This window comes from Embiotoca jacksoni, unplaced genomic scaffold (genome assembly GCF_022577435.1).
Source record: "Embiotoca jacksoni isolate LCO1_2020_lvr unplaced genomic scaffold, fEmbJac1.0.p SCAF_13, whole genome shotgun sequence".
Classification (NCBI taxonomy): domain Eukaryota; kingdom Metazoa; phylum Chordata; class Actinopteri; family Embiotocidae; genus Embiotoca; species Embiotoca jacksoni.
This window is the reverse complement of record NW_027185263.1, coordinates 11,503,640-11,519,436: the sequence shown is the minus strand read 5'-3', so window position 1 is coordinate 11,519,436 and position 15,797 is coordinate 11,503,640. Positions and strand designations below refer to the sequence as shown.

The window sequence follows — 15,797 nt, the reverse complement described above, 5'->3', positions numbered from 1 at the left end:
GTTTCCAGTACATGGATGCAGGTTAAGGTGTTTAGATGAAGCTGTATTTTAAAATATAAAATAATATATCTGTTATAAAATACGAACTGTAGTGCAAAATTAAACATTGTGCCATTTTAAAACCACACAAACCTGCTCAGATTTTTGTAAACTCGTTCCTTCTTATAGATGTATAGATAAACGCAAAATAAAAACGCCACACACAGGATAAAGTTATTAAATGTGAAGATAAAAGTGCATTTTAACCTTTAAATCCTTGTTTTAAAAGTATCCTGTTGAAAACAATTCCCCCTGTTTCAATAATAACTCAGTACTCTACGTTTACAGGCGAGGTTGGGACTGTAGAGCAGGTGGCATTTGTTATTTAGAAATGAGTAAACAAACTGGTTATAAATGCATTAAAGTGTTTAAAAGTTTATAAACTGTTTTGTTAAAGTTTGCAGGCTAACTGGTTAAGGTTTATTCCACACTTTTATAAAGCAGGATAAGTTTAAAATAGTTGAATGTGCAGTGCCACAGCAAGCCACGCGGGTCCAAAAGAGCTCTCATTGAGAAGCCACGTGTCCGTTTCCAAAGCCTCTCCAACTTAACCACCTCCTTTGTACGACTAACCCACATCGGCAGCGTCCCTCCACATAAAGGGATTTGCAATTTCAAGATATTTCAGCTTAAATGTTTTTGACAGTTCCCTCGCTTTTACCTCGGCTTGGTTATTTTAACTGTGCCAAATGGGTCACCTTGGGTTGCTGTCTGCGCGCAAAGGGCTTTTGCGCGCATTCAGTCTGAATTTTTTCCAACTTTCCTTGACGGGGAAACCAGCTGCTGGTCGTGAAAAGACGGCTTATTAATTGTCCTTTGTCATGCAGAATTGCTTGATTTCTAAAGAAACGTACAAAGGCTCTTTTTCAGGATTCAAGTATTTTGTTTCGTGCGTATTTTCAAACCATCGAATCAGCTGCAGCGCCGCGCCGTCTACCAGACTCTCAGGTACTGACTGCCTGCTCCCTTTGTCCCCTTTTAATGCTGTTGTAAATCGTGCAGACTGATTTGTTACAAGCTGTTCTTTTAATCTGATAGATAAGAGACATGTCAAAGAAAAGCCGTAAATAAAAAATTAGCCAGAATAAAGACAAGGGCGAGTCTGCTAGATGGGCGCCTGTTGACTCAAGCGGCTCTCCAGCGTCAGGGGAGCCCTCTCCTCAGCTCCGTCAAGGTTACGTCCACAATTCCCTTTTCTTCTTTTTAAAAAGACACCGTAGTCCTTTTTGCTTCAATGAATTGATCGGCACAAAATTAAGAATAAATAAATTGAGCATTTGGAGCACCGAGCGTATAAGCTCCCCCAGGGCGCATACCCCCGGGCTATTGAATGGATAAAGGGCGCTTTGCAGAGGACGTTGGGAGCAAAATGGGGCTCTATGGTGCAATTAACAAAATAGTCTAATCCCATATCTTAACAAATGCAAATATTAGAGTTTTGTTAAAATGGTTAAGTGAACAATTAAATGAAAGTTTACAAGTGAAACTTCACATCCAAAAAAGGCACACCGATGCAGATAATGTGCTGTACAATTTAAGAGCAGTTTTTCCTCTCTTTGGCAAAAGTCTGTACTTTTATATGAAGGAAAATATAATTTAAAGCCTATTCAACATAATAAATATAGTTTTGACGACCAAAGCTTCCGTCAGAGTGCAGCTGTAACGGTGCGTAAAGTAGACGAACAAACCTGGAACTCCACGCCAAACTCCTGGCTTGGTCTCTCTGATTTTATTGATCAGATAATATTTTTTTTTACTGAATTTAGAAAATACATATACACTCTTTGTAGACTCATTTTATCCAGAGTAAGTCTAAAATACTGAAATTGTGATGGAGGATGATGCGTATTTTTAGACTTCGTGCAATATTTTATTTTTGTGGTTTAAATGATTGTCAATAAAAAATAAAATTACATGCTAATTAATATTTGTGTTTTTTGTTATTTAAACAGTAATTGTCTGTTTTTGAAGAGTTTGTACGAGAGATTGAACGCACCTGCAGCTCATAAAACCGGCAATAAACTTGACCACAGTGCTGCCTTAACAATAAGAACAATGTGGGTCATGGACACCAGACTGAGTCTTTCCCTCATTTATTTTCATGTTAGATCGATATCTTAAGATATCCACTCCTGATGCACCACCACAGCGATTATTAACTCGGTCACACGAGACGGATCGTTTCAGCTGGGATGAAGCTTGAAAGGAGCTCCAAAGGGGCCAGGCAGTGATATGGCTTGAGTGTCCCCCAGGGAAAGCACATAAGAGGACCCCATAATAATGTCTTTATCATTTCTGGGAGATAAAGATTATTAAGCATTTGATTTACTCGTCCAGGTCATTTATCCTAATGTGTTCTCTGGATACACAAGAACAGTTTGTTTATCTGCGTGGATGCAGTCAGAATGTAGGAACAAAATTATGTCACAGCCAATTTGTTTTAGGCTTTTTGCGGGAAAGTTATTCTTTTAAACCCTCTCACAGCCTGAGCACATCCTGCGCACTGTAGCTTTAGCTTCATTTTATAGAATATTAGGATATATATTGTTTTAATTTGCACAGAAACCGAGTCTTACGTCTGAAAAGAGCAGCAAGCCACTGCACATTTCGCGCGTTTCCAAATGTGCGCAGCCAGCAAGTCTGACTACATGGGAATATTATTCATGTTATTATTTTGACCAAAGACTATACCACAATATTTGGAATTGTCTAATAGTCTTCCCACATCATTTTTTTTTTTAAATTTAATACCCAAACTAATAACATCAACCTGATGTGCGCCACAGTGCGCACTCAGTGGTGCGCAAAAAACAAAATATTTAACTCACGAGACAGCGTAGTCTACCGCTCAGAAATATTTTTATTTAAGTATCAACATTTTTAAATAAATAAATATTTTTCAATTACACTGAAGATATAATTTCAGAGAGGTCTCAGCGATGTGACAGAAGGGGGATTTCTCTCCAGCTTTCCATAGTTGAAGTCACAGTTCCATCACAGAATGAATGTAACCAGTATTCACCAAGTATAGTACAAAATACTGTCTTCCCCAAAATACTAATAAACAATGTTGCTATTGTTTTTTGGGCTTGTCTTTACAAATATGCCTACCATATCATCGGATTGGCAACAACAATGGACTGTTTTCAGAAAAAAACTACATACAAAACGTACAACATGTATACAGCTATACAATAATTCAGGACAGTTCCCTGATTAAATATTCTCTGTATGTACAGATGACTGAACACAAGTGGAACAGTCTTGTTTTTTTGGCTGTATTCAAAATCTTTCAGAAGAGAGGCAGCGAGGGAGTTCAGGGGGAGACGGACAGGTCCACGTCCTCCTTTTCGGACGAGGAGGGAGATATGGGAATGTCATCGTCCTCTTCCTCCGAGCATCTCGCGGTTGACAGGGAGGAACATTTGCAGTTATGTGATCCAGTCCTTTGGCCGCTACTTTTGCCCTCCTTTTTGTGCTTCACTCTGCGGTTCTGGAACCAGATTTTCACCTGTTTCTCGGACAAGTTCAGGTACGTGGCGATCTCGATGCGCCTCAGTCTGGAGAGATACATGTTGGAGGTGAACTCTCGCTCCAGCTCCAAAAGTTGTGTGCTGGTGAAGGCGGTGCGCATGCGCTTGCTGCTCTGAAGTTTTCCATTACTGTTTTCTGTGAAAATAAGAGAGATTGTCAGACACAGACATACAATGGAAACACATTAAACGTGGCTCTGCTCGACTCAATCTAATGTTAAATCAGCCTCTACTCACCGATTGAGATGCAGTGGAACTGGCGCGGGTCTGGGACCGAGTACGCAGCTTGGTAAATCCCCGGTCCGTGGCTGAGGTTCACGCTGTTGGATGAAGAGTGTTGCCTGGACAAAGCTGAGTGGCAGTACTGTGAGCTGAAGGGAGGAAACGATGCTTTGAGCAGCGGCAGCGTCGGTGGAGACGGGTGGAGATGGGACGCGGTCATGCACAGCGGACAGAAGCACAGCAGCCCGGCTTTCCTCGAGTGGCAGGAGCCCGCCAGCCCGTGTGGGTGGTGCGGCGAGTGCACAGCGTACGGGAATAAAGGTGGGTTATTCTCGGTCCCTTTGTCGCTGGCCTCCCTTAAAATCAAGGAATCCACGAGAAAAGACCTCGGCATGTTTGCAAACTTGTTGCTCAGCGCGGTTGAAGTTTAAGCCGGTGCGTCGTTCGTGTCGGTCTGCTCTCCTTGGGACGGTGGACAGCGAAGTGGTGCTGAAGGCGCACAGCCTCTCCTTAAATAGCCGCCCGTGGACTCGGTTCGGCCATGTGACGGTTACGCTGTAAGCGGCCAAGAGCTCTCAATAGGGTTTTGTGCCTTTCTCTCGGCATTCCCACTGCACGCTTCCCCATTATTTCACTTGTTAACTAAATGAACTGCATAATGTAGTCTATTCTTGTCAGCCCCACCCACGCCGCAAGAGGCGGCACTGCCCATTCTCCCTTTTATCATCACTCTCATTTTATCATAGAGAAGAGCTTAAATTTGTGAGAGAAAACGTTTCTGTCACATTTGGAAAGCCAGCGTGTATTCAAGTTTTGTCTTAAACCTGAAGCAGTCTGGATGTCTAGAAGTTAGAGTCTTAAACGTGTGTGTATATCCATGGCAAGGAGAAGGAGTGCTACTGTTATACATGTATCCAATATATTCTAATACAAGCAGGTAAATTACAGACTAATTTTCCAGTAATTCTTTTAAAATCATAAGTTCATCATATCTGTATTTAATGATCTTAAGAAAAGTTAAAGTCTGTTCAATATATTGTTCCATTTTTCTGAATTAACACCAGCAAACACCTATCATTCTTCCACTATTTTAAATATTTTAACCTGTGTGCATCCTGTCAGGTCTGACGCACTTGTGAGGCTACTTTACCGACAGCGTTGAGCGCAAACATAAACGCAACAGCTGAATGTAAAGTTTATGCATATCCATTTTAGGGTTAATGTGTCATTTCTGGGCACAAAAAAAGGGACAAGTCATTGCCTGGAGGCAGTGCTGTTAAAGAGCGGTGATTAATTCCTTTGCTCGGGCCCCTGCCGAGCCGGGGGGAAAGAATATGTAAAAAATAACCAGGTTTTCACTCTGCGGCCCTTATTGAATGTCATTGTGGAGGGTTTTCAATGAGGGAGAAAGAGAGTCGAATTAAAGTGTGTGACAGCGGCGGATAGACGCAACAAAGGCGACTCTGTCATAGAGGAGCCCAGTGCGCTGCGCGTCAAGCCCCCGCCTCGCGCTCTGATTGAATTAAGTAATAGGAAAACATTTTCTTTCACTTTAAGGCTTTCTGAACAAGACCTTCAAAGGGACCGGAGCCGTAATGTGTGAGTAAATAGTGGAATGCGAGTTCTCTTCTTCGGAGCTTCTCTCTTAGAAAGCCAAACAAAACATTGTTTGTTAAACTAGAAATATGACATTTTAACAAAAAAGACCCAGTTGTGCCATACCCAAAGCCTCGGGACGGTATGTAAATTCAAATAAAGTTTTTCCACACCTGTTTTTTTTTTTTATTTCCTGTTATTATTTGGGCTTATTTATTAATGACGGAGAGACACGTCCCTTGTTGTCGCACTGTTTACCTCTGCTTCAAGCATCATTTCCCATTAACTGTCAGCAAACGAGCCCTTCAGCGCCAAAACAGTGTGATGCTATCTATCTGCTCTCTCCACATGAAAGAGGCTTAATGTGTTGCAGCTTCACACCACTAATCTTTCACAAAAAACTAGACCTGGAATTAGGTTGCGCCATTAAAGTAGCCACAAATTAGGGAGCAGTTAAACCCTTAAACGTGATCCAGTCATTAGGACAGAAAAAAATCTGTTACATCCGCGAGAGGCATTTACATTTTTTTTTAATTTTTTTTATTCTTTCATTTCCTGCCAGGAATCAGCCATTAACTATAGTCTGTCAATCTTGCTGCAATCTCTGAAACCTGTAAATACAAATCTTTTATTCGGAGCCTTAATTAGGTAATAGGTTAATGACATGTTTTCATCTAAAGCGCTTTTATTAAGGGGTTGCCAGATATTGTACCAAAATAAAAGAGTCAAAATGTTTATTTTCTTTCCAATGCGGGCCTAAACGCTTCAGATATAAAACAGAATTAGGCCTCAAATCCAGCTCTTTTTTTCCAGCCTGCTGTACAACGCTGCGGTGGCAGCTTGATGTATTGCTCAACATAAATATGTTATCAAAGGCCCTCATTTTCAAATTATGTACAGCAGTCATCCCGTGGATAGGAATAGAGGTTTCATGGGTCGTCACGCAGGGGAGGCTCATCCTAATTTGCAATCCCAACTGGAGACTGACAAATAGTTTTGACCTCCCTCTGGAGGCGCGGGCCAGAAGTGCAAAGAATCTCATTCTCCATAATCACTTGTTACTGAGATAAATAATCGAGGAAAATAGCCCACTCACATTATAACAACTCTGGTGCATTTTTTTGCACCAGTTCCAAGCGGGAAAAAAAAATACATCTATAGCCACTTATGATGCATCATCACATCCATATCTGTGTTTTTCGTCACAAACCAATGAGGCAGACTAATTCAGCATAGCTTCATGTGTTCAGTAACTAGCATACAGCTGTGGGTTGGTAAAGCTTCTTAACATTAATGTTTGGTAGGGGGGGATCGATGCCCCTGAAATAGTAAATTATTTATAAGATATTAAATTGGAACAATTGCCATCACTCAAATTCATCCCTGATGATAACACTGACCAGTGCCTGCTGTGCCGTTGGAGAAGCACATTTTCAGGGGCTTTTATGCAATTATACCCAAAGATCTCGTGCCTGATGACAAAAAGAGAGCAGTCTGTTTATGGAGATGTAGTCAATATCTCCTTTTCTTTTTGGTATGAATAATTCATAGTTTAAGACACTATCCCCCCTCACTTAATATGTACACACACTTAAACACCCACACATCTCTAATACAAATGATGGTTTTAGCTGACAGTGTAACAGGATTTAAGGTCCCAGTGGGGTTTGGCCCAGCCGTGGATGGGCGCTGTGACTGTCGACGTGACACAGAGGGCCGACTGCCCCTCCTAATCTCCCCCTGAGGCAACATCACAGACTACAGATCCCGCTGCACCTCTATGGACACACAAAGGCCTGATTATCATTCATATGCTCACCAGAAACACTAGTCCAATAGATAACAGATGACACGTAAGTACCAGCTGAATGGTGCAATATGTTGAGGCTGTTGGAGTCTATAGGGACTAATGAATCCTTAAGAGCGAGGGAGACGGACAAAGAGATGCTGTCAGTTTAGGTGCCACAATGTGACAGATATAAGGCTCCACAGGTGAATTTGGACTTGAGTGAATCGGAGGCGTTACATCTTTTATGTTGCTAATATAAGAAATCTTAAGATCTGGGCACTTGAGTTTTTTATCAAGCTAAATGATGACTGATAATATCTAGAAAGTGGAGGCCTTTCAGTCATTATTATGATTTGAGGACATGTTTAAGTGACCGTTTGAAGATGATAATTATGTTCAAGTACAGCTTAACTCAGCCTGGCCTCACAATTAAACAGATCAAAAAGCATTTTTACTGAAAGTTACAAGAAACACGTGGCATCCAGTATATCCACTAAATATGGACATTTTTGAAAACAGAGATGTTCAGATTTTTTTTAATATATCTTGTATTGTATTCAAAATAGATTTCTCATTGTCTCAAGACACGACTGCTGTGTTCTTGTGTGGGGTTTGTTACTGTGTCAGTTGGGTGAATCTTCTCTTAAATTTGACAAACTATTGTTAGAAAGTTTTTACTCCATCAATTTCAATGCCACAGATGGAGGAGTACAAACAAGACAGAACAGTCAAATTTTAAAAAGCAGATCAGAGAAACCCTAAAACAAATACACTATGTATAGTACTGCCGTAAAACAGGTTCACTATTCCTTTGATTAATTCAGACTAATTTGACAGTTAAATCAGCACGGACCAGGACCAGACCTGTATTCAAAAGTTTTAATCTTGAGTTTGACACCTGTTTCTGTCTTTTGTGTGTGTGTGTGTGTGTGTGTGTGTGTGTGTGTGTGTGTGTGTGTGTGTGTGTGTGTGTGTGTGTGTGTGTGTGTGTGGAGGGTGTTGTTAAGGGGCTAACTTCCTCAAATGAACCTGGAGCCTCTTGCACATCACTGAGATGTAAAACCTGGGGCCAAAATTTCTTTATGTTTTTTGACATTCACAACAGAATCTCTGTTGAAGCGAGATGAATTCAGATTTTCCTGAAATTGTAGAGATTAAATCACCGCTATGCCAGAATGATGGCTTTTATAGTTATCATAGTAAATACTTTTTCGTGGAAGTACAGATAATATTTTCAGCAGGATTTAAAGTTTACAGCTGCATAGATCGTGCTAGTTGCTACCGCTAAATAACATTGCAGGTATCAGCCACTTCAGATCCCAAGTGTTTTAGAAGCTATTTTTAGAAGCCTTTTTTTCACTTTTACTCAGTTTGTTTATTTCAGTCCAGTCCAGGAAGGGTGATGATCAATTTGAGAGCACCAAACGAATGAGAACCAACTACAGTGATGACATCAGCGTATGAAAGTGGTGAAAATTCATGCAGAAGGTTGAGGCATCTGTGAACTCATTATGGCTGATGGAGACCACAAAATGCTTCATCAATGCTTCAATACTTCACTTTTTTTTTTTCTTCTTTTTGAATTCCAGATAACACAGGTTTTGTTGTATTCATTGTATTCTTGGATTCATCATGTTCCCCCGCAAGTCAGATAAATAAAGATGAAATTCAAAACAAAGGTTTAGAAGTCGAAGGAGTGTCAACAATTTTGGATACGTTACAATAAAATATTTAAATTCAAATCAATTTGCGTTCTGATCATTTGAACCGTGACCAACATACAATGCTGCAAATGGATCCCTGTTCACAATACAAAATACAGCTTTCCAATAAAAAACCCTCTAATCATCAGTGACCTGAGCTGCCACCACTATCACTGCCATCATAATTAGTTTGATATTACAATCCAGTATCTGAATATACTGCACGATACAGACCTAGGATTCAAACACGAACACTAAGCCAATGAGGCTGAGCTGCTCTGTGTTTAAATATTCCCATATAGGCTTCGGTATATTTTAATTAGTAGGATTAAATCAGCTGGAAATGTTAAGTTACATTTGATAAACATTCAGACTACTTCAACTTAATAAGCCTTACAGTGAAAGGCACAAACTGCACATTGAAACATCTCAGTTGTGCGTGAATATGACAAATGACGCATCAACAAGTGGCCTGGACGTGCATCAGCTGGCGCAAACAAATATACAAACAGCATGAATACGTGGGCCTAAATGCAGAAAGCTGCACATTATACACAAATCAGGAGAGACAACAATCAAGAAACCAGTGAAAATAGTTGTGTTGTTGTGACTGACATGATAAAAAAAAAGTTTGGTTCCTCTTTGATTAGCATTATACTCTGTTCCCTGATGGTAAATCTGAATTTATGCGTCAGTCTGCCGTGTAGAGCCTCTCTGATGTGGTTGAGTCCAGGTCAAGTGCTGTTGCTAGGTGCGTCCTCACAGCTATGCCAGTCTCTGCACAGACAGTCTCAGTGTTATTGTCAGAGACCGAGCACAGTTAATGAAAGACTACTAATCACAGAAAAAACCCATACTGGAGAGGATCTATGTTGTGCATGGAGGATCAGTCAGACATGTTAAAAAAGAGCAGTCTGAGAGGGATGTTTGCCTTTCAAAATAAAGGCAAAGTAAGCTGCCAAGCTTGTTGCATGCTGGTTCTTATCAAACAAAACCACATTGAGTTTGCAGAGTTTCTTCTAAATAATAATTATATACAAACAAAACAACAACACTGAACTTAGTCTCCACCCTGAAAACATATGGAGACCTCCAACGGTCAAGTATGAAATATATTTAAGTGATAAAAAAAACACCCGTGAGACCAAGATAGTAATATGCTTGACTTTCCTGCCAACAATAATTGTATATGTTTATGATATATTTAGAACATGCTTTTAATGAGGTAAAAAAAAATCAATAATTGTTTTTGAATGTTCCGATTTTTTTTTTTTTTTTTCAGATTTGATGACTGTCCTCCTTGACAATTTTTTTTTGCAGAGCCAAACCTCTACCTCAAAGTAGCTCAACACCAAATTACCTTCTATCCACTTTTCTTATTGTTGCAAATTTTAATACGGTTGACTCTAATCATCACTAATCTGATAATAGTACAGTAGGATTCTCCTTTTTTTTTTTTTAACTGCTCGTGATTCATTTTGTAAATTACCCCTGAGGCAGAATTTATCCGATTTGTAAAATCCCTGCTACAGGCTCTGGGCTGCTTTTGACAAGAATAAATGAGAAATAGATGCAAACTTGACAGTCGGGCCTCACTAATGATCCTATTTACATCTAAATGTGATGATGTTATGGGAACTAAAATGGTCAAGTATATTTTTTCCCTCAACTTTCCCGGACTTCTACCCACCTTGTCCTTCAAACTAAGACACAAAGCATTTGTTAAATGTTCCAGCTGTGTTGTTTGTTGTCAGAGTTTCATCAATCATCACACTTTCCTCATAAATGCAAAATAATTAGATATTGTGTTGTGCTCAGAAATATTATGAGAAAAACCATTAGGAGGTCTAAATATCTTTGGATGATTCCAAATTTCCTTTTGATGTGAATCCATTGGTTCTGCTATAGATATGTCTCAAACTTCCCCTTTGACCCTATTCATAAAAAGGCCTTGAAATTCTCTTCAAAAGGGTTTGTTACCCTGAGGAGGTCAGTAGGCTATTACGTATGGCTGACTCACATTTTTCCAAATCAGCAGACTTTTGGCCTGAAATAACAGGTCAAACCAATGAATTTAATGAACTCTCCCAGACACAATGAATGCCTCTTGCCATTTGAACCCCAATAAAGGGATATGGGCAGGTCAGCAAGCCCTTTCATGGGGTTTGTACACAAATGTGACAGAATGCGGTTGCTTCTGTGTCTGTGCTGACAAGTTGTTCAAAGTGCTGGGGATGTCAGTGATAGTGCCTTCATCCACACTGCCCCCTTTGTTCCCCATTTTGTGTCTGTTGCTCTTTCATGAGTCCCACAACTACAAAAGCGAAAGAATGCGAAGCGTCTTTTGGCCATGTTGTGTTTGCCTCATTTCTCCTCGCCTAACGTTATGCTGTAGGGCCAACGTGTAGGAGACTTTATTGTGGGGAAAACAAAGCCGAAATTACGGCGCAGAACAATTTCTGATGGCGAGTCGCTACTCCTCCCTCCTTTTCACAGCTTCACTTTTCTGATCCTCCCCTCTTTCACCGTTTCTCTCTGCGGTTTCATCTTTGATGCTCTGATGTTTCCAGTGGGATTTCTTCAACAGCTAATTCAAATACCAAATGATAAGGAACTGCCATAAAACAGCAAAAGTTCCAACAATGTCAAGTTTTATTTTGGAAAAGTATGTGCATCAATGAGTTTTGCCACGATGCGGCTGCCAAGTTGTCTTGTGGTCGGTTGAGAAAAAAACATCTTTAAGCATATGGTATTTGTGTGTTCACTTAATTGAATCAATTGGAGGCCCATGGGAAATCACAGAGGGGGGTAAGCATGAGGGAGGAGGGAGGTCAGAGAGTTAGAGCAGGAGGGAGGCGGTGGGGGCAGATAAACACCCCTCCACAAAAACTACTCGTGTAACCATTACTTACTCATTTTCAGCTCAGCAGTTCATGATTAGTCTATCAGTGTGTTCCTCTAAAGAACAGGATGAGCTTCAGGAACAAACAGTTTGAAGCCTTGAAGGAACCAGAGACTAAAACCGTGTGATTCCTTAAAGTTTATGGTTTTTCTCATTAATGACCTCCTGTGGTTTGGCCCATTTCCTCCCCATTCAGCTCACATTAGCCTCCTTTCAGGAGTCACTATTGTTTTGGAATTGTTTTCATTTATTTCAGGATACAAAAGGTTTCACTGTCAACACAAACTCTGCCACTTTAAATGTTGACATTTTTAAAAGAAACTGCGATTTCTTAATCCCATGCTGTAGAGAAATCAGAAGACACATTTTGGCGAGAAAAAACAGTTTGGTTTTAAATCTTAAAGAGTGAATTTCCCACGTATTAAACTGTACCTACACTTTAAAAGGATCGAGTTCAGTCCGTTTCCAGGGTGAGAGCAACACTTTCAGGGCAATGAATGAGAAATTTCGGGACATTTGCATCAGTAAAAGGCAACCCCCTGTATGATTTTCATAACTCAATATCCCCTTTTCTTCTTAAATTTCTATTGCAGACATTGTGATTTGGAGTCAGCTTTTGTTTGATTTTTTTTCACCCCCTACTTCGTGGTTGTTGCATTTTACTTCTCCCCCCCTCATCCTAATGACCTCCGGGACGGCTTTTTACTCTGTCTCACTATGCGTTTGACAAAAACGGGGAATATATGGCCCAGTCTCAACTTTCTCTCAAGAGTTATGACGTAAGCAGTGAGAAAAAGAGGCTTGGCCTAATTCAACGTCTATATATGACCTTATATGTGAGAGCCGGTGTGATGACGGGTCACTGCCCATCTTACAGGGTCCCCCAGTTTTCTGCAGATGCGCTCTATTGATGAGGCGACACGCGGCGGGACGCTGCTGGGAGGTAGTTACTATTTCGCCATTACCATAGAAACTAACACACTGGCTTTCAGCTGGTCTAGGCCAGGGGTCCACTGAAACCAACTTTCACACTACTCCAAGTCCTGACAAAACCCCAAATGGATCTCATCAGTCTGAATAATACCCATTTGTACCCAGTTCACTGACAAAGTGAGCTGCCAGCAAAATGCTATGACACAAAAAATAAAGAGGCCTCCTTTTTGAAAGAACACAAGATGGGACAACACTGATGTGGAGTGAAGCCGTCGAGTGAAAGCTGCAGCACTTTACATATTATGACTGGAAAAGCAAGCAACAAGTTTTTGGATTTAGGTTATTGTGATGTTATCTTATGCAAGACTCGAGTGTGCTGTTGTAAAAAAGTGTTTTTGGAATGTCAGAAAATGTAAAATATTGTCCAACCTTACAGGAACAATTTTACATTAATTTAATAAAATTTGTGGGGGAATTATGCATACTAATTTGCCTACTGATAAGGGACTAGTAGGCTAACACTCTTATGTTTGTATGTTGAATATAAAGTTACAGTCGGTGAGTTTAGCCGAGCTGGGAAAGCAGCAAGGCTAGCTCAGTTCAAAGGGGGAAAAAAAAAAAAAAAAAATCCACTAACAAACCTCTAAATAAGCAGGTTATATTAAATATTGTGTTTTGTTCTGTATTACATTTTCTATTTCTGTTTCCAGTCTGTGCTATGGTAAGATAACTGGCTTCGAGCTTTTCACTTAAAAAAAAAAAAAAAAAACGGATTAATGCTGCCTTCAAATAAATCTTGTGAGGTCGAGATTACGCCGGAAGTCGTGTGTGTGTGTAGCTATGCTTTGCGTTTAGGTCGTGAACGCACCACTGCTGCTAGGCAACGTCAATAAGGACGGCGGTGGGTAACGACGTAAGAAACGCAAAGGCAACGACAGAGGGAGGAGATAAGGATGTTGGGAAGGTAATCATTTTTCGCTCAGCGTAGTATGAATTAAAACTTCTACAACTGAAATCGCATCATTTAACATCGAACAAAATATGAACTTCTATATTCTGTGCTATTTTTTTCTTTTTCATTTTTTTTTTTCAAACATCAACAAACTCTGATATGTTCACATGGTTTCACCCTCACTCTACTTCTGCAAACTGTTTCTGCAGCTCCAGAACTATATAATGCCAGAAAAAAATTTTTACTTTTTTTTTTTTTTTTTTTACTGTCCTTTATACATCGGTGCAGTATATATATGATATGGGTAAAAAAAAAAAAATAGGGATGAATCGGGTCAGTTGAGGGCCATTCAAAGACTTTGGGTGGAGTTCACCTACAGCCCCTCAATTTTGGCGCTAACCCCACCGTAAACCACACTAACTTTTTTTTAATCATCACATATTAATTTAATCTGAAAACAAACAAATGAACTCACAGTTAAGCTGTCCTGAGTTGCCGGTCTTCCCGAGTCTCCCTGCCTCCTCCCCGGTCCTCAGGGTTTTGAACGGTGACAGGAATCCCTCCTGTAAAGAACGAAAGATTGTTGTTTTGTTGTTGTTGTTTTTTTTATACGTCTTCACGGACAAACAAAGCGATACTTGACCTATTTTTTTTTTTCCTGAGCTCACTTCACCTGTTTCGCAGTTGGCTCCAAACCGGGTTCTGAGGTTATTTACTATCGATGAATAAAATCAATCACCTTAAAGATGACGCAGATGCGCCGCGCACAGCAACCACAAGTGACGTCACCACGTCAACGAGGTGTTGTGAATGTTCCGCCGTCGGTTAGGACTGTGCTTTTTATTTTTATTTTTATTTTTTTATTTTTTTAAATGATGCTCGTCGTTACGATACAGGAATTCACGAGCACCGTTATCGGTGAAGTTGTAAACAAAAATAAAAAATAAATTAATTAAATAAATAAATAAACATTGCTAGGCAACGTGGACGCCGCTTAGACCGCCACCAGAGGCTAACAAGTTAGCGAGCTAACGGGAGCGTAACGTAACGCGGGAAATACAAAGGAAAAGACGAGGCCTTCGGTAAGATCAACATTTTTTCTTAGTAGGCTTATTATCCAAGTTATAAAGACAAACACTGCACGCCTAAAATTACAATATGTTAGCTTAAAATCTCCTGAAAAACATGGATTTCCGTGGCCTCGGCCATTTCTGTAAACGTGAGTACTTGTTTTGTGTCCATTTACAGTTCGTTAATGTTCAAGCTTTCTCAAGTGGCAATCTGAATTATTAATTTTTGCAGAAAAAAAACAAAAAAAACCGTGTTTAGAGCTTCACTAATTGTGTTTTCATATGGATCAAATACAAGTTTTTCTACCATTTTATAAGCTATATTGTACACAATTATTTCCCTGTTTACATATGATTTGCTTTCCACTTATTTAATGGAAGTATTCTTAATGTATAATGTATATATCACGTGGCATGGGTAATAATTGGGCATTGTAGAAGGTACAAGGTCAGAGTTCACAATTGATCCCCTCACCCCTGGCAGGTGCAGCTCACAGGAGTGAGAGGAGGCAGGCCCCTCATCTCTCCCACCTCTTCACGCTGCTCAGCGAGAGAAAGGGAGGAGTGTAAATGAGTGCACTCCAGAAAGCCATCACCTGCTCCCTGCACCCCTAAAATCCCCACTAACCGCCAGACAGAGATATCCTACAACCCCAGCACAAATTTCCGCAGCTCCGATTAATGAGACAGAGAGATGGGCGGGGAGGGCGAGGGCGAGGGGATTGAGGAAGAGCAGAGCAGCTAAAAAAAAAAAAAAAAAAAAAAAAAAAATCTCAGCTGTTACCGTGCCGTGATTGTTGTTTTGAGTATGAACACATTCATTGGCAGCAAAATGTACATTTGTCATGCTTATAGAGGGAACTGAATTGGATTGGAAGGGGCATTGAGTTTGTGCGCCGAGAGAGCCGAAGGGCGAGGTTGTGTATTGATGGGTGCCCCTCCCAGCTTCTCCCAGATTCCCACTCTATTGTGACTTTGAGTGAATGTATCCTCTTGCTAAGGGCACTGGAATGTGTCTTCTCAACTCGTGTGATGGATGGGGCCTTGTTTTGCACTCC

General features: G+C 40.4%; 1 protein-coding gene across 1 annotated transcript; it reads right to left on the bottom strand.

The window, feature by feature from the left end:
- Positions 1-2,881: 2,881 nt before the first annotated feature.
- On the bottom strand, positions 2,882-4,279 carry gsx1 (GS homeobox 1). The gene is made up of 2 exons (XM_069145597.1): positions 3,810-4,279; positions 2,882-3,708 (listed from the first exon to the last, which is right to left on the bottom strand). The coding sequence occupies exons 1-2, from the start codon at positions 4,186-4,188 to the stop codon at positions 3,356-3,358; spliced, it is 732 nt and encodes a 243-aa protein (XP_069001698.1). The 5' UTR covers positions 4,189-4,279; the 3' UTR covers positions 2,882-3,355.
- Positions 4,280-15,797: the final 11,518 nt, after the last annotated feature.